The sequence below is a fragment of the Trichosurus vulpecula genome, chromosome 2 (genome assembly GCF_011100635.1).
Source record: "Trichosurus vulpecula isolate mTriVul1 chromosome 2, mTriVul1.pri, whole genome shotgun sequence".
NCBI lineage: Eukaryota > Metazoa > Chordata > Mammalia > Diprotodontia > Phalangeridae > Trichosurus > Trichosurus vulpecula.
In genome coordinates this window covers 52656858-52676063 of record NC_050574.1, presented here as the reverse complement: position 1 = coordinate 52676063, position 19206 = coordinate 52656858, and the positions used below count along the sequence as shown (strand labels likewise).

The following is a 19206-nucleotide window of genomic DNA, read 5'->3' as shown; positions in this document are numbered from 1 at the left end:
TTTTCCTCAGCAGACAAGGAACCCCAGTGGCCTGGCCTCCTAGAAATAACTCCAGTTTGCCTGGAGGAGGAGAGTGGAACATGAGAGGTTTCAAGCTGGAAAGGAGGCAGGTTAGAGAGGTTAAGTGACTTGCCCAGGGTCACACAGCCAGTAAGCGTCTAGGTCTCCAGTGGCCTATGCACTACCAACAAGCCCCACCAGGTGGCTCCCAATCCTCTGCCCTCCATTCTAAATGGAGCATTTCCAGATCCCCCTTAATGAAGTGCTTCCCCTTTTGTTCATTCTCCCTGTTCTGTCCTGTCTAAATCTTTTTTGTAGATAGTTGTTTGCACGTGGTCTCCTCCGATGGAATGGAAGTTCCTTGAGGGCAAAAGCTATTTTGGCCTTTCTTTGAATGTACCAGGTGCTTGATAAATGCTGGTTGACTCGACCATTCCCACCCACCCCCAAAACACACATGTGCCTAGGCCCACATGACCAACCGATGGCTCACAAAAGGACACTGAACTGATTTATTTAGGGAAAACCTTGAAGGAGAGAAGACAGGCTACTGGTTACAAGTTCCAGCCATGAGTCATGAGGGTTGGGGAGGGGACAGAAGAGGGTGCTTTTATGGATAAGGCAAACACTTCCTGGAAAAAGGCAGTTCTGGGAAGGTCTTGGGGGAACCAGGCACATTTCCAGGCAGCAGACCATTTGTACTCCCACCCCCTTTCTTAGAAAATAGCCTCAGCTCTTCTTGAGATCCCCACGTCCTCTACCCCCTCCCTCAGGATTAAAGTACACCTGGTTAAGAAGCAGGAGAAGGACTTGGGGGTGGAGTACTGTGCCTCCCCCAATGGGCCGCCAAAGTGTTTCTGTTCAAACACACTTCCAGCTCAACACAGTATGACCCTCAAAGACTTCTAGATTACCTGGATGGAGGTTGGCATGGTTCTCCAACCACCCTCCTCCTCCCACTGGGGTAGGATAGCCTTTTCTCCTGATCTAGGTCTTTCCTCCTGGAAGGTTTTGAAGATGGGGTCCCCACTTCTAGAGGAGAAGCTCTGGTCAATCTCACAAAAGAAGATGACAGGTGAGGAAGCCCCACTTAACCTTGGGGGAAAACATCCCTCCCTTCCCTAGGCTAGGCTGTAATGAATGGGCTGGAGAAGGCTTGGACCAAAGAGGGTGGATCACAGATGGTGCTGGGGTGTCTCAGGAGAAGACAGAAAACTGTTTCTGAAAGGTTATCCCAAAGCTTCCCCCTCATCTGCACTATTCAGATGGCAGAGAAAGAATCTCTTCCCTCACTCCATGGTGGATCTATAGCAAAGCCAAGAGTAAGACCTGGGGATTGGGCCTCCCCCATGCCCAAATGTTCCCCCCAGCAAATTATGGAGCCATGGGGGAGGATCCCTGGAGGAGAAGAGGAAGATTCTCCAATGAGAGGAGAAAAACTCCCCACTTCCAGCCTCCCCAGCTCCAGAATCAATGCCACATTGCTGCACCCATCCCCCACCCCACCCACCATGCCACACATCTACACATCACTGTGATCTAATCTCCTGCCTGCGGCTGCCCACATTTTTAAAAATGCCCATCTATTCCTTGGTAATACACCTGTCCTACCTCCATCTGAGGCCCTGGTACCAGGGGGGTAAAATGCCTCCAGTCCAGCTCCTAGACAGGGACCCTCATTTCCTACTTCTCTAGCCCTGGCTCTAGGTAACTGAAGGGCTGAGTCAATGTAACCTTCAAAAAAAAAAAGATGAACCCCGAGGACCCCATCTAGCCCCAACGTTCCCATCTCCCACCTCCACCCCAGTCTCCTCAGAATATATTAACATATGCAGCACGGATTCCTGCTTCCCCCTACTCTCAATAATTGCTGTGACAATCGGGCAGCAGTCCAAGTCCATCCAATGACCATAGGGAGGGGGGTGGGGGCCCAGCCTCTCCTCTCCCCCACAGGAAGGTGGGAAGCAGAGTTCCAAGGGAGGGGAGTTTGGGGGGAGGGGAGGGAAAAGGAAAGAGGAAATCACTCCTCAGCCCCCTCCTCCACTGGGTGGGTGGGACCAGGGGGTTCTTCAACCTCAAGGGAATGGCGGCCAGGGTGGGAGCCAGGGTGTTCCTCTCTGCCATGCGTGAAAAAGCTCATTTCCTCATGGCTCGCCTCTTTGCCGCAAGCCTGGCAGCTACAGTGGACAATCTTTTCCACCAGCTTGTCCACTCGGGGCATCTCATCATGACTAGGACAGTCCAGTGTCACCTGTAAGAAAGGGAGAGGAGAGGGAAGACGTTTCCCACAGCCCACAGGACCCTCCCATGGACATTCCAGACCCTCATGGAAAGGTCACCGGCCTCCCCACCAGAATCACCCTGATGAAGCACACTGGGGGACCCCCTTTCTTTCCTGGGCTTGCAAGTCCTCTAAGGAGGATCAGGAAGGTAGACGGGGAACTGACGGAGAGCAGATGGGTCACGGCAAGAGGAGGGAGAGCAGAGGACATGGAGACGATGAGGTCACCGGTAACAGAGACAGTGGAGGATGTGGGGAAGGAGGGGAGGTGGAGGGAGAAGGAAGACACAAGAAACAAAGCCCATTCCATGTGTTAGCTCATTTGGGCCTCCCTCAACAAAACTGTAAGGTAGGGGCTGTTGTTATTAGTATTAATTATCCCCATTTTACAAATGAGGAAACAGGCTGAGTTTGGGGACTCGGCCAGGATTACACAGATAGTAAGTGTCTGAGGCAGGATTTGAACTCAGGTCTTCCTGACCCCAAGTCCAACATTATCCATCGCACCACCTAATTCCCTTCAAGAAAACAGGAAAAAATAGATGATCAGTGTCAGAAACACAGGGGAGACGAGGGTAACAAGTGGGGGGAAAGACAGAGACAAAGGGGGCGCGGAGGAAGCAGAGGAGACAGAGGCGACGGCAGAGAGAAGGAGCAGGAAGGAGAGAAGACGAGACGAGAAATAAGAGAGATGGAGACAAAGGAAGGGGGAGGAGACAGAAGAGACAAGAAAGATGACAAACTGGAGGAGATGGAGGAAGGATGAAGACAAGGGATGGTGGAGACAACGGCTGGAAGGAGAAAGAAGAGAAGAAAGATAAAGCCGATGGATGGCAGAGACAAAGGGAAGACAGAGGTGACGAGGGGAAAGAGACTGAAGGGAGATGGAGGAGACAGGAGAGGAAGCACTGACGGCGGGGGAGAAAGAAGAGCAACAGAGACAGCTGCAGTTTCTCAAGAGGGAAGTCTCCCCTCTTCGTGCTTTGAGAGACTGGCGTGTTTGGGGAAGAGGTCGGGAAGGATGGGTCCCCAGGGACCATACTCACAATTTCCCACATGGACTGAGAGGGCATACAGGAGTCACAGTGTACCAGGGACTCTGTAGACTGGGGAAAGGTGTTGGGGACGCTGTAGCTAAAACACTGTCCCAGGCAGGCCCTACAGGGAAACAGATGGTAGAGTCGGCAGGAGGGGCATGGCAGAGGAGAGACAAGCAAACTCAGTCTCCACCCATCACCCAGCTCCTCTCAGATCCACAGCCCATCTTCTGGTGGGAGTCATGGGTGGCAAAGAGAGGTGGTCAGGTAAGGAACCAGGCTGTGCCGGTCCCCAGCTCGAGATACTCAGCCTCTGCCCAAATCAAGGAGAACCCTAACCCTCCCGCCTCCCAAACCATCTTCCCCTCTCCAACTATCCTCTCCCCTGATTGTTTCACTTCCCTCAGTTCCCCCCTTCTCACCACTCCCATCTCCTCCCATCTTTCCCGATGCTTGCTCTCTCCCTCATCCCAGCTCCTACCTGTTCTGGATGGATTTTGATTTACAGCCACTGTGCCCAACGATCTGGGTGATGTTCTTGGCCTCACACCAGGCACTCTTGTCTGGGAACAGTGCCAGCTTGTTGATTGGAGGGGGGGCAGCCAACAGCACCACAGGGAGGAGGGCACCCACCAGGACCCACAGCATCATGCCCAACACCACCAGAGCCCTGTAATTGAGCCCAGAATCCATAGATGAGGCCCTGCTGTCAGGAGGGTCAAGTCCAGTAGAGATGGCCCTCTCCAGCTAGGAAAAGGGGGTTCCTTCCCTGGCAACATGGAGCAGTGGGAAAAGCACTGGATTTGGAATCAGGCCTGGGTTCAAATGTCATCCCTAATGCCTACAACTTCTCAGGAGAAAAACAGCAGACTACAGGTGAACAATGAGGTATACATAATCTCTGTTCCACATACATGACATCGAGCACTCATTTCCACCAACATTCAGTCAATGGGCATTTATTAGCCACTTACTGTGTGCCAGGAACTCTGCTGGGCATGAGAGACACAAAGAACAAAATAAATTAGCCCTCATCCTCGAGGAATCTGCATTCCCTCTGAGGAAACAATACATAAAATGTGTACAAATCAAATACAAGACAATTTGGAGGGAAAAAGCCTCAGTTGGGGTGAGGATCAGGAAAGGCCTCATATGGAATGTAATACTTAGGAGGAGCTTGGAAGGAAACTAGGAATTCTGGGAGGTGGCAGTGAGGAGGGCCATTCCATTCACTGGACACAGCCAATGCAAAAGCCTGGAGATTGGAGATGGGATGTCCTATATAAGAAATAGCAACAAAAAGCATCGGGCTGTATTGTAGAGTGCAGGAAAGGGAGTGATGTACAACAGAGCTGGAAAGGCCAATCAGGAACAGGTCTGAAGGGCTTTAAATGACAAAAAGGGAATTTATATGTGATCCTAGGGGAAACAGGGAGGCATTGAAGTTTACTGAGGAGAGGAGTGACAAAATTTGATCTGTGCTTTCATAAAATCACTGTAGCAGCTTTTGGAGGATGGACTGGAGAAGGCAGAGGATGGAAGCATGGAGGACCATCGAGACTGCTACTGCAAAAATCCAAGTGAGAGGTCAGGAGGGTGCATTCTGGAGGGGGAGGGTGTTGTGTGAATACAGATAAGATGGTATAGAGGGAGAATTCACAAGAATTGGCATTTGATTGCATATGGCAGGTGAGGAGGAAGAAGTCAAAGACTACACCTAATGAACCTGAGCGACTGGAAGGATGCCACCGAACATTCAGATGGAAATGGCAGCTGGTGACACGGGCCTGGAGGTCAGGGAAGAAACAAAGGATATCCAGATGGATGAGTCTCCTGCAGAGATAATTAAATCTGTGGGAGCTGATGGAGTCAACAAGAGAATGTAGAGAGAGAAGGGGGAAGAGGACCCAGGACAGAGTCTTGAAGGACACCCAGAGTTGGGAAAGGGGTGGATATGGATGATGATTCCTCAAAGGAGGTTGAGAAGGAGCAGTTTTGCACAGACTGTCTCCCTCTTAGAATCTCTAGTGTCTTCCAAGTTCACCTCTAATACCATCTTCTACATGAGATCTTTCAGAAGCCCCCAGCTACTAATTCCTACCAGCTGCAAAAATACCTTGTATTTGATTGTATTTTGTATTTACTTATATGTGTATATGCCATCTTCCCAGCCAGAATGCAAGCTCCTTGAGGGCAGGAACTATTTCATTCCTCTCTAGGGGCTATCTCTTGCCTTCTCTTCAAGCCTCACCCAAAACTCCAGGCCTCCCAGATCCCATCCGGGCCATTTGTTCATATCAATCATGGGAGACAGAACTCATCAACTTGATTTCTTTCAGAAATGGAGGATCACCAGGCTTTGCCACCTGCCATGACTCTATGCCCTCTGGATTCCCAGGCACTGTCATCTAACCCAATCTAAACTTCCTTGGGCCCTGATATGCAACCTGATGTTGAATCTTTGGGACTTCTGGGCCTTTCCACCTGCCCTGCAGTGTAACCCACTTCTTTGTGCCATCTCCCCCAAGGAGAGTGTAAGGTGCTTGAAAGCTTAGACTGTCTCACTTTTTGTATTCGTATCTGCAGTTTTTGCACAAGTAAAAACTTAATAAATGATTTTTCATTCATTCGTTTCTCCATCGTCTAGTTCATGGTAAACACTTAAATGCTTTTTGATTCATTCATTAATTAGAAGGGAGAATTCTAGTGGGGGAGGGAGTCACTGGGAAATAACTAAGGTTTTAAAAAGAGAACATCAATAAAACATGTTTTTAAATGCCAGCCCTGCCACTTATGACCTGTGCATCACCCCCTCCCTCAGGTGTTTAGTTTCCACATCCATAAAGAAAAGGAGTTGGATGAGGAGCCTCTCAGATCCCTTCTGGCTCTAAATTCCATGACCCTACGGAGTCACTTCACAGAATGACAGCATTTTAGAGTAAAAAGAAACCTCAATGGCAATATAGCATACTCAGAAATGAATTCCCTCAAAGACTGGAAAGCAATATGGCAGAAACTGGGTTTAAACTAATACCTTGCACCATATCCATAAGACATTCTAAATGCATACACAATCTTAATATTAAAGATCAGACTATGAAAAATTAGAAGGGAAGCAAGTTATATACCTCCTGCAGCTATGGTTAGGAAATGTATTATTCTTAACCAATAAGAAATACAGGGAATTACAAAAGATAAAATAGTTAACTTTGATTACATGAAATGGAAAAGTTTCTGCACAGACAAAATTAATGCACCCGGAACAAGAAGGGAAGTGGTTAAATGGGTAAAAAAATCTTTGTATCAAATTTTGTAAGAAAGGTTTGGTATCCAAGATACGTAAACAATTAACAGATACAGATGTTATATACAGATGTTATATTTGCAATCAAGTTATTAATTAGCTGTAATTAATAGATCAAAAGTCATTTGTTAATTATTTTGGATATATACACATATATACATGGAGGATGGATTAGAGATACATACATATTGAAAATAATTAAATGCTTTTTGAGCTAAATGTGTGTATGTATATACATGTGTATTTGTATATATGTTTAAATGTACATGTATATATATATGTGCACACACATACAAACACACATACATACATATATAACCAAAAGTCATTCCCATAGGCAAGTGGTCAAAGGAGATGAACAGACAGTTCTCAAAAGAAGAATGACAAACTATTAACAACATGAAAGAATGCTCCAAATCTCTAATAAGAGAAATGCAGATCAAAACAGCCCTAAGGTTTCATCTCACACTCTGTAAACTGGCAAAGATGACAACAGATGGCATTAGTCAATATTGAAGGGGTTGTGGGAAGACAGGCCTACTAGTATAAGCTGCTGGTCCTGGGAATTGGCACAACCATTTTGGAAAGCAATCTGGAATCATGCAAAAAAGTGACTAAAATGTCCATACTCTTTGACCCAAAGATTCCATTACTGAGCTTAGACTCCAAGGAGCCATTGATAAAATGAAAGTCCCCATGTACACCAAAATATTTATAGCAGCACTTTTTATGATAGCAAATAGTTGGAAACAAAGTAGATGCTCATCAACTGAGGAATGGCTAAACAAATTGTGGTATGTGAATGTAATGGAATATTACTGTGAAATGATGAATGTGATGAATACAGAGAAGCATAAGAAGATCTATATGAACCGATGCAGAATAAAATAAGAACCAAGAAAACAACATACCCAAAGACTGCAATAATGTAAAATGAAAACACAGCCACACACACACACACACACACACACACAATAAGGGTGGCCTGAAAAAAGAGAGATGAAAAGATAGTCCCACACCATCCCTTGGCAGAGGTGGGAGGTCAACAAATATTGCATATTGTACATATTTCAGATTTTTTCAATTGGTCTGTTATGCTGATTCTTTCTTCTTTTTGTTTCTTTTTTTTATCCTTAAACAACAGTATTTCTTATAAGGGATGGCTCTCTGGGAGGGGAGGAAGAGGGATACTGAGGAAAATTATGGTGATATAAAAAAAAAAACAAAAGATATCAATATAAATTTATTTTTTAAAAAGGATCCTCTCTCCATCACACAGACAAATGGCCATCTGGACTTTACTTTATGGTCTCCAATGAGGGGGAGTCCACTCCCCATTCCACTTTTGGGCAGCTCTAATTGTTAGGCAGAATTTTTTATATCAAGCCTAAATTGACTTCTTCGCAAAACTGAACCCAATGTTCCTGGAATTGCCCACTGCTGCTAAAGAGAACAAGTCTAATCCCTTTTCCATGAGATAACCCTTCAAATACTTGAACACAGCTTTCCTGCTAACTTCTCTTCTCCAATCTAAACAGTCCCCAGTTCCTTCGATCCTTATATGGAAAACACTTGAGGCTCTTCATCGTCCTGATTATTTTCCTATGGATTCTCTCCAACTTACCAGGGTCCTTTCTAAAATGTGGTGTCCAAAACTGAACACAGTACTCCAGATCTTGGATCAAGGCAGAGCAGAGCAGGACCTTCCCCTCCTGATTCCCGAAAGTCAAGCCTCTCTTAATGCAGTTCAAAAATCACATTTTTTTATCCCCCTATCATACTATTGATTCATACAGAACTCACGGTCCACTAAAATCCCCAAACCTTTTCCAGAAAAACTGCTGTTTATCCATACCTTCCCCACAAATACTTAGGAAGTTAATTTCTTGAACCCATGTAAGTCTTTACATTTACCCCTATTACATTTCATTTCTTCAGATTTAGCTCAGTTTTCTAGCCTAGCAATTCCTTTTGGGATGCTGACTGTTGTCCAGTGTGTTAGCCATCTCTTCTAGCTCTGTGTCATTTGCAAATTGGATCAACAGACCATTTATGCCTTTATTCAAGTCACTGATTAAAATGTGAAATAGGACGGGCCCAAATCCAGCTCTCTGATGGGCCAGAGTCTACCCAGTAGTGGTTGTAGACAACTAACGATACCATTCACCTGTTTTACAAAATCAGAAACCAAGAAAGGCCTCCATAGAGGCTGAAATCACAGGGCTAGGAGGGAGCACTCGGATCACACAGAATGTTAGAGCTCAAAGGGTGCTTAGCCAATCTCTTTATTTTTCAGAGAAGGAAGCTGAAGCCTAGATAAGGGAAATGACTTGTGTCCAAGATGATACAGCGGTGTTCGTGGCACAACTAGGGATTCCCAGATTTCCAGACTCCAAGCCTGCGCTGTTTCCAGGGCCTCATGCTAGCGAGGTCTCGGATTCTGGACAGAATTATTCCTGAACCACTCCACCAAGGCCACATTCTTACGATGGAGAGGGGACCTTGGGCGTGGCAATGAAGCAAAAAACCTTGGCAGCTCTGTCAAAACTGGGGAGGCTTCTGGTACGGGCCCTGTGAGTGACCTGTGTGTCTAGTATCGAAGGGCTGGCCTAGTTAAGTTTGAAAAGACTCATCACCAGAGAACTGGTCACCAGGGTCGAAATTTTTTTTCATCCACAAAGCCCATCTCTGCAGTGTGTCCTGGCAGATGGAGCACCCACGTCACTGAAATTCCAAACTCATAGATACTGAAAGAATGTTTGTGGCTGTTGTTTAGTTGTTTTTCAGTCATGCCCAGCTCTTTGTGACCCCATTTGGGGTTCTCTTGGCAGAGATATTAGAGTGGTTTGCCATTTCCTTCTCCAGCTCATTTTACAAATGAGGAAACTGAGGCAAAGAGAATTAAGTGACTTGCCCAGGGTCACACAGCTAATAAGTGTCTAAGGCCGGATTTGAACTCAGGAAGATAAGTCTTTCTGAATCTAGGCCCAGTGCTCTATCCACTGTCCCACCTAGCCACCTGCTAGCTGTTATTCTCCTTGTTTTCAAAGGGTTCCATACAGCATATTCATTGGCTTCTTCAGTAAACATTAAATAGCAGTGTCTACTAAGCCAGGGCTACATCTCTCAAATACCCTGCAATATCATTAAGATGGAAATTATCTCTAAGAATACAAATTGCAACCTATTCATTCCTACCCATCTCGAATGACCCTTGCCCAGGTTCTGCTTTAAGGTTGCCACAGGGGCCCACCCAATAGGCTGAGCTGCATCAAATACGATCTAATTCAGTATGGTTAAATAGAAAGTCCTGCCCTGGATTCAAACAGTCAATGCAGAAGTACAGAATGGAGGAGGCATGGCTGGACACAGCTGGGGTCTAGCTCTGACTGCACACTAGCTCCTCATGTGACCCTACAAAAAGGCCTGAAGGTCTTGGTGGACTGACGGCATGCTTCCTATAAGTCAACAGCCCCCAAAGGTCATGTGATTTTTAGACAGCATTCACAGGAGCACAGTGTTCAGAGTAGTTGAGTTATTATTTCTGTTGCACTCTCTCCTGGAAAAACACGCCTGAGATAAAATGCCCCCAGTCTTTGAGCATCGCACTTTAGGAGGAGGATTGACAAGCTGGTGCCGAATCAGAAAGTCCACCCAGATGGTAATGGTGCGGAATTCTCAAAGCAGCGCATTGAAACCTCAGAAGAGACAGAAGACTTACACTTCTACGATGAGAAAGAATCTTTGTAAAAGTGCATAGCCCGGTGCCTGGCACAAAGCAGATTCTATAAAATGGTAGCTGTTATTATGATCATCATGAACAACCCTAGCAGTAGGTAGTAAAGACAGCAGTACATTTACGGAGCATTTTATTGTCTACAAGGCACATTACATACGTCATCTCACCTGAACAGTAGCAGCTAATAATGATAATAACAGCAATAGATAGCACTTATATTTGCTTCAAGCTTTGCAAAACACCTGACAAATATAATCTCACTCAATCCTCACAACAGCCCTGGGAGGAACGTGTATTATTATCCCCACTTTAAGGATGAGAAAAGTGAGGTTAAGTGACTTACCCAGGGTCACACAGCTAGGAAGCACCTGAGGCTGGATTTGAACTCAGGTCTTCTTGACTCCAGGTCCAATGCTCCATCCACTGAGTCAAGTATTACTATTCCATTTCACTGATGAGACAATTGAGGTTCGGAGAGATTTGCCCCTGGTCACACAGTTATGAATTGACCCAGGCAGGATTTAAATCTACCAGGTCCAGAGAAATAAATCTTCTTACTCTATTCTTACTTTTCAGCCATCACAAGCTTGAACAGTGATGAAGAACAGTCATTGGGTTCCCATCCTCTGAACACCATTTCTCCAGACTCATTTCTTCCCACCCCACACTGACCCTGGAGGTCAGGAGAGAGAGAAAGAGAGGGAAGGAGAGAGGGACAGGGGTGAGGGAAGGAGAGGGAGAGTGAGAAGAGAAAAGGAGAGGGAGAGAAGAAATGAGGGAGAGAGAGGGAAGTAAAGGGAGAGTGGGTGAGAGAGAGAGCGAGAGAGAGGGGGGGGGAGCGAGAGGGAGGGAGAGAGGGTGAGAGAGAGCGAGAGAGAGGGAGCGAGAGGGAGGGAGAAAGACAAACAGAGACAGAGAAGAATGGAGGGAGAGAAAGGGAAGGAGAAGGAGAGAGGGAGAGAGGGTGAGAGAGAGAGCGAGAGAGCAAGAGAGGGGGAGAGAGAGAGAGAGAGAGAGAGAGAGAGAGAGAGAGAGAGAGAGAGAGAGAGAGAAGAAAGGAGGGAGGAGGGAGGAGAAAGGAGAGAGAGATGGAGGGGGTGCACACATGAGCACACCATGACCAAGTTCAATGTCAAGGGCGTGATAGTCTAGTTGGAGGTTGGGAACTATCCAGTTTTGTCAGCAGGTGGCAGTGCAGGGCCACAGCTCAAGAAAGCTTAACTCCTCACTATTAACGGACAAGAACTTTCTTCTTTCTCTGAAGATCAATGCAATTCAATGGATGATTTCCAATTTACCATTCGGGTGACTTGGTAATCACCCAATACTCCCAGAGTATAGTGCCTCTGGATCCCTGCCCCTGCTCCTGCCTCAATCTATAAGAAGGAGAAAGGATAAAAAGAGAAGAGATCCAGAAGCCAGAGCAAGATTGTCGGCAATCCAACCTTCAGGGGAAAAGTCAGCGGGGATTCTGGGAAAAGCCCACTGGGCAGAGAGTCAGGAAAGCAGGATTCTAGTCCTAGATCATGAAGTGACCTTGGCCAAATCCCTCCCTCTTTCTGAGCCTCTGTTTCCCCCTTCATCAAATGAAGGCAGGCAAAGTGTAGAGGAGAAATAGCACTGGATTTGGACTCAAAGGACCTGAGTTGAAATCCTAGCTACAGCTACCTGTGTGACAAGCTAACCCCTCTCTTTGGGCCTCAGTTTTCCTCTGTAGGCTGGGAGGGTTGCACTAGAAGGTCTCTTGGGCACTGAGGAAAGGGAGGCCTTAAGGAACACAATCTTGCCACACAGTCTCTAGTCTAGATTATCTGGGCCCAGTCCTGCTGGGCTTGCCTTCCAGATCTTCCTGCCCTTTATGGCCTGTCCACAGTCTCTTCAGGAAGGGATGTTCCCAACCTCACCCTGAACCACTGTTTCTTCAGCTCTAACATGGAACAAGAATCCTGGCTCTGAGAGATTTTTTGTTAGACAGCAGACAAGTCCCACAACCTCGATGGGTCTCAGTTTCCCCACCTGGATAATGGACAATCCAGCTTTAACCTCCCTTTCCAGATTGACTGTATGTTACTCCTCCATCATACAGTCTGTGTTCCATCCGAATGACCCTAATGGCTGTTCCTTGTCCAGGACATTGTATGGGCACCGTATGGATGCCAGGACACCGTGGCATCTCTGCGCAGTCTGTACCCTATACCTGAGTGCTCTCCTTTCTCACTACCGCCTCTTGGAATCCTCAGCTTCCTTCAAAGCCCAGCTCATGAGCCATTCCCTACATAGAGGAAGCCTTTTCTTACGCTCTGTCAGGTACTAATTGGATAAAGTACTTCACCATTCTGGGCCTCTATAAAATGAGAGGATTGGCCCAGAGGAGGCGCTTTCCAGCTTTAGATCTGAGATCCTATGAATCACAGAATGTCTGAGTGGCAAGGCCAGGGTTTGTCCAAGAAGGAAATCCCCTCTTACACCTGCCCTCCCCACTGTGTGACCATCTCCAGCATCTGGGAGCTCGCTACTTCCCCAAAGGGATTCATTCCATTGTTGGCCATCTGGTTGTTAGAAAGGTCTTCTTACTCGGAACTGAAATCTGCCTCTTTGAGACTTCCGCCCACCAGCCCCGGATTGGTCCTCCTGCTCTAGACAGGATGAACTTAATCTCTCTTCCACATGACAGCCCTTCACATATTGAAAGGCTAGGATATCCTGCCCATGTCTTCCCTTCTCCATACTCAACATCCCCCAATTCCTTCACCCACTCCCCACATGGCATGTTTCAGGTCCATGTCCCATAATGGCTGCCCTCCTTGGCAGAGGTCTGTCAGTCTCCTTCCTACAAAGGCGCACCCCAAATCCAGGCAATCAGTTTTAAATGTGTTTCTTTTTTTCCAGACCAAGAGCTTCCTAAGGGCACAGAGCCCTTCTATCTCTGTATCCACTCCCTGAGTTCCCTAGGCTATGGGTCTCCCCACAGCGTTTGCTCAGTCCACCCCACTGCCTTCCCAACACTTCTGCCCTACAAGTCAGTTGGGGGAAGTAGGGCCTACTCTTCTGACACAAGGTTAGGGGGAGGATCACAGGAGGGTCAGGCAGTTAAAGGGCAATAAACAGGGGACCCATCCCACGGAGAAGGTTGGATGATGTTTAGGGTCTGGGCTCGAATCCTGGCTCTGACGTTCATTATCCAGTCAGCCACTCTGCTGAGCCTCAGTTTCCTTATCTGTAAAATGGGGGTGATCTTTAGACTATCTGCCTTATGGAGCTATTACAAAGAGGTCCTTCTGTCAACCTTAAAGTACTACATAAAAGTCAGTTATTATTTTCAGATAGTCAATCAATCAACACTCATTTATTAAGTGACTACTATGTACTAGGTGGGGCAGCTAGATGGCTCAGTGGATAGGGCATCGGAATGGGAGTCAGGAAAATCTGAGTTCAAATCTGGCCTCAGATGCTATTCTGTGTGACCCTGGGCAAGTCATTTAACCTCTGTTTGTCTAACCCAATGGAGAAGGAAATGGAAAACCATTCAAGTATCTTTGCCAAGAAACCTCCTACTGGGTCACCAAGAGTTAGACACAACTGAATGACAACAATATGCTAGGTACTGGGGACCCAAAGGCAAAAAAAGGAAACGTCCTTGGCTTTAGGAAGTTTACATTCCACCAGGGGAAATGACATCAATTTTGAAAAAGAAAAAAGGGGGGTTTAATTCAGAAGAATGGGACTCAGTTTCCTTCGAGTGAAAAGATTGGACCAGATGGCTTTTTGAGGCCCCTTCCAGTTCTAGGATTTAGGATCCGAGGGTCATGAATTCCAAAATAAAGTATCTCCAAGTTCACACTCTTCTCTGCTCTCCCTGCCCTCTCCCTCCCTCCAGGAAGATTGTCCTCTGCTTCCTCCCCTCAGCCCCATCGAAGCCCACATACCCAGAATAGCACAAAGCCCTAGCTGGGATCTGACCTTCATTTTGGGGAGTCCTCTCAAGGCCCTTCTCAAAGCCTCTTATCCCTGGCCTCCCTCCTCTGCCGGCCTTCCTTTACATTCTTCCCACTCTCCCTCTTCTCTCCCAAGAGACTCTCTCAAGAACAAGGAGCTCAAAGGAGGATTGGAGCCAAGGAAGGTCCCAGAAACTTCCGCAGGTGGGGGTGGGGGGTGGGGATAAGGAAGCAGAAGGGAACAGCTGGGATGGAAGGAGAAACTCAAAGGAGTCCAAGGTCTCTGAGGTCCCTCCCATCTCTAAACCTATGATCCTGTGATTGCCCTCTGTAAGCCTGATTCTTCTTGTTTAAAATGAGGGAGGAGGCAGCTAGATAGCAAAGTGGATGGAGAGCACCCGTCCTAGAGTGAGGATGACCTGAGTTCAAATCCGACCTCAGATATTGAGCAAGGCACTTAAGCTCACTGACTCCCAAAAAATAAAATAAGCAGTCTGGGCTGGTGGAGCTCAAGAATCCCCCCTAGTTCTAAACATAATCTAAGAAATTTCGGTTATTGAATTGATGTAATGCAGCCCACTCATTTTAAACTGGAGGAAGCCAGCAAGGAGAGGCTTCTCCAGGGTCACACAAGTTGCTGGGGACTGAGCTGAGACTTGAACCCAGTCAAATGTTCAGTCTCTCATCTCAGCATTTTCCACTACAGTGAATTGCCTTGAACTCTGGGGAAATTTCTCAGGTCCAGACTAGGCAAAGGGGAGATGGGGAATGAATGAGCGGACCACTTTCTGGATTTTCCAACCCTCTAAGGAATTCTGATTTCCGAGAAGGTCTTAAAACTAGCCCTGGGCTGGGAGGTGGCGAGGGTGGGGGTGGGAGCACTGTGTCTTTGAGCTGCTCTTATGTGACTGGCATCCTGTGGCCCTGCCATTGTGAAATGTTTGTGAAGTCAGCGGGGCGTAGTGAAGAAAGATCACCAAATCCGGAATCTGCAGACCTAGGTTCAAAACCTGGATCTGCCCCTGACTACCTGTGACCTTGGGCAAGGGAATCCAAGTCTCTTAGCCTCAGTTTCCTCATCTGTAAAATGAGAAAATTGAATTAATTCTAATTCCCCTTCCAGACCTAAATCCTATGGTTTCTTCAGAGTACTCAAAGGCAGAAAGGAAAACAGTTTAAAATGTTTTCTGCTTGAGGGGCTAAGATTCACAACTGGTCGCCTAAGGGACCTCAGGAAGGCCCAAGCATTGCCCTACATTAAAAGGGAGAAGGAAGTAAAATCAAGGTCCGGGGAGGGGGCCTCACATCCAGAAAGGCCGAGAAGAAAAGGTGCTTCTGAGACTCTGTTCTCCCCTAGGCCTCAGTGTAAGGCCTTTCCAGGGAGGCTCTAAAGGCAACAGAGCAAAAGTGAGAAGGCACCAGTGCTGATCTGGTTTGTCTAAAGGTTCCTTCAGTTCCCAAGTCAGGGCTTACCTCGCCAAGAGTGCCTTGGAAACCCTAAACAATGTGCCCCCCTCTCCTGACCCAGCCGTAAACACACACAGTGGGAAGACCTGGATTGTAGTTGTGGCTCAGCTCCAAAACCCAAATGTGACCCTGGCCAACCTCACTAAGCCTTCATTTTATATGGATTACAATCAATATCCTTACTGAGGGCCCCTCCAGCTGTGACATCCTGTGTTCTAGGGCCCTTTCTAGCTCTGACATTCTGTGTTCTAAGGGCCCTCCCAGCTCTGACATAGTTTGTACTAATGTCCCTCCCAGCTCTGACATTCTGTGTTCTAAGGGCCCTTCCAGCACTGACATTCTAGGTTCTAAGGACCCTCCCAGCTCTGACATAGTTTGTACTAATGTCCCTCCCAGCTCTGACATTCTCTGCTCTGAGGTCCCTCCCAGCCCCAACATTCTACAAAAATGTCAGTTCTCAGGGTGGTGCCCTACATCTATAACCCCCCCCCCCCACACACACACCCCTTACCCAATACTTTTTAACTGTAGGCAGAGGGAACCACACCCTTCAAGCCAATGCCTTTCTACCCGTCTACCTCCAGACAGCCCTCAGAATTGGAGGGCTCCAGCAGGGAACCCCCCTCCCAACACACATCGAAAAAACGGTCTCCAAAGAAAATTCCTAATAACAAGCCTCTGTGCTAATGCAGGGACCCGCCCTGGCCCTCACATCTGTTCAACAGAAGTCTTTCTGCAGACCCCACCAGCATCTCTGTCATGTGCTCTCCAGCTCCAGCAGCAGCAACAATCTCCCCAACCCTTGGGGTAGAAAAAACTAGAAGTTAACCTAACAGTCTGAAGTTTCACTTAGGAATATGGCCACACCACACACACACACACACACACACACACACACACACACACCCCATTACTGCCATTTCAGTGGTCCAGACTTACACATGTACACTCTAAAATCACCTGGAGGGAGGGTTTTCCTTTGGCCCTTCAAGATCACCAAAGGAAGAACAGTGGGGGTGGGAAAGGGTCACCAGCCCCAAAGGAGTCAGTCTCCACCTACCATATTTCCTCAGCCACTGGGGCAGATTCTGCCCCCCACTCTGCATGGCAGTACCGCAGAAAGAAGGGGATCAGAACAAGAATCTGGTTATTCCGCAATTAACAAAGGGTGAAGGGGCCCTCTCCCAGGTTTTGGGTGGGGAGCAAACTTAAAGCTTCCACTCCAGTCCAGATCTCTGTTTTTCTGAAGTTCCTTCAGTTCCAGACTCAGGGCTTGCGGCTCCAAGAGTGCCTTGGAAACCCTAAACAATGTGCCCCTCTCTCCTGACCCCTGCCAATGTGCCCCAGCTGTAAACACACACACACAGCTGCCTCCATGGCTTCCTGAAAGATCAATATTAGCACAGTAGGGAGTCCGTGCAGGTGACCCAAAGCAAGGGAGCCTGAGCTCGGCTAGGGGCCTCGAGAGCAACAGAATAGAGATTGGGGTGGGGAGAATTCCCGGGAATATTAGAAGTCCCCCCCCCCTCCTCCCCAAAGAATCCAAGAGAAACACAGAACGCTTCAGAACTGGGACTATCGGGAGGTGAGGGGGGGTGGGGGGAAGAAGTTATAAATTGCGGGAAGCACTTCCTCTTCCTAATTCAAAGTTCTCTTATACTTTTCTGGAGACCTCTTTGACCTCCCCGCCCCAAAACAGATTTTCTCTATAGACGAGTATGTGGAAACAGAAGAAGAAAAGAGACGCATAAACAGTGACAGAGAGAAACTGAAATAGAGGGGGAAAGACAGGGATGGGGAAGAGAGGAGAGAGAGGAGAAGAGAAGAGGAGGGAGAGGGGAAGAGAAGGGGAAACAGGGTAAGGGAAGGAGAGGCAGAGATAGAGAATAGAGGGCAAGAAGAGAGAAAAGGAGATTACGAGAAAAAAAGGAACAAGGAGAGAGGAAAAGGGAGAGGAACGAAAGGGAGCGGGGGAAAGTAAGGCGGAGAGGGAGAGAGAAGACAAGGGAAGACGAGCGAGAAAAAGAGATGGAGAGGAAAAGGGAAACGGAGAAGGGAAAAAGGGAAAAAGAGAAGGAAAGGAGGCGAAAAGGAGAGCGAGGAAAAAAGCGAGGAAGGAAAGAAAAAACAAAAGGGGAAAGAAAGAGTGGAAAGTGAGAAAAAAAGGGACACAGAGCTAGGGAAAAGTGAAAGACACGGGCAGCGAGAAGAATCGAGAGAAAACCGAGCGAGAGGCAGAGAGACTTGGGACATCGAGAGAATAGAGAAAAAGTCAGGGAGATAAGAGGAGGACAAGAGAAGAGATTCAGCGAGGCAGAAGAAGTGGGAGGCAGAGCCCCCGTTTGGGGGTGGGGGGAGAGGGTTGAGAGGCTGCTTATCTCTCCCTCCCGACCCCCCACCCCCACCCCTCCGCCTCCAACTACCCAGTTCTTTCAGAACAAGTCTCTATCACTCACAGGTTGATTGTTTTTGTCCCTCTTTACCCCGAAATCAAAGAGATGGAAATGGGGCCTCGAGTTCGGAAGACGCTCGGACCCGGGCTGCCCCTGCCCTGCCCTAGACGCTTTCTTCCCTCTCCGCGCTTCTCCTCTGCCTGGCCCTTCCTCGCCCTCCTCCGGCTCCAGCCAGGCCACTGCCCAGATGGCTCAGGAACACTGAGGCTCCGCGATGGAGCCCGAGCCGGCCGGAGCCCGAGCCTCCCACTCCGTCTCGTCCGCTCCCATCTCGGTTCTCAGGGAGGCTTGGTCCTCCCTTCCTCCCCGCCCCTCTGGGCTGGGGGGCTGCCCTGGGGCGGCGTGGGGGGTATCTTGTCCAGGGCACCAGGGACCCAGTCCCCAAGGTGGGCGGACGGGGTGCGTGGGGCCAGGACTCACCGTGCACCGGACGGAAGGCTGCTCCCATAGGGCTCACGCCAGCTTCGCCCTGGGGCGCGGTGGGGATGGACGGACGAACGGACGCTAGGACGGACAGACGGACTGACGGACGCTTGCCTGCCCGCCTGCGGGATCCCGTCTGACGCCGCAGCAGCCCGCAGGCGGCCCGGGCTCGGGGGCGCGGCGGGGACAGCCCCACGTCAGGGGTGTCTCCTCTCCAAATAGGGAGAGAGGGCGGAGGCGGGGAGAGGCCGGGCCGGCGCGCAGAGCCCCGGCGAGCCGAGCCCCGCCGCTCCCGCCCCCCCACCCCACCCCAAGCCCAGCACCCAGCACCGCCCCGAGCCCGGCCGGCCCGCCCCGAGCGCTGTCTGCTGGCCCACGGTCAGCCCGTCCACCTCCGCGGGGCCAGGGAGCGCCCGGGCCCGGGCGGCAGCAGCGGCGGGAAGGCGCCTCCGGCTTGTTCCAAACCCGGCCCCGGCTCCGGCTCCGGCTCCCACTCCGCTGTGCAGCTAGCCCCTGCTCGGCCCGGCCCTTCCCGGAGTGGGGGAATGGAGAGAGCAAGGAGAGGGA

General features: G+C 48.7%; 1 protein-coding gene across 1 annotated transcript; it reads right to left on the bottom strand.

The window, feature by feature from the left end:
- Positions 1 to 498: 498 nt before the first annotated feature.
- LOC118839493 (neuroblastoma suppressor of tumorigenicity 1-like) lies at positions 499 to 18951 on the bottom strand. Its single transcript, XM_036746961.1, has 4 exons — positions 18637 to 18951; positions 3800 to 3988; positions 3328 to 3439; positions 499 to 2251 (listed from the first exon to the last, which is right to left on the bottom strand). Exons 2-4 carry the CDS (start codon positions 3967 to 3969, stop codon positions 2021 to 2023), a joined length of 513 nt encoding a protein of 170 aa, XP_036602856.1. The 5' UTR covers positions 3970 to 3988; positions 18637 to 18951; the 3' UTR covers positions 499 to 2020.
- Between the last annotated feature and the right edge of the window lie 255 nt (positions 18952 to 19206).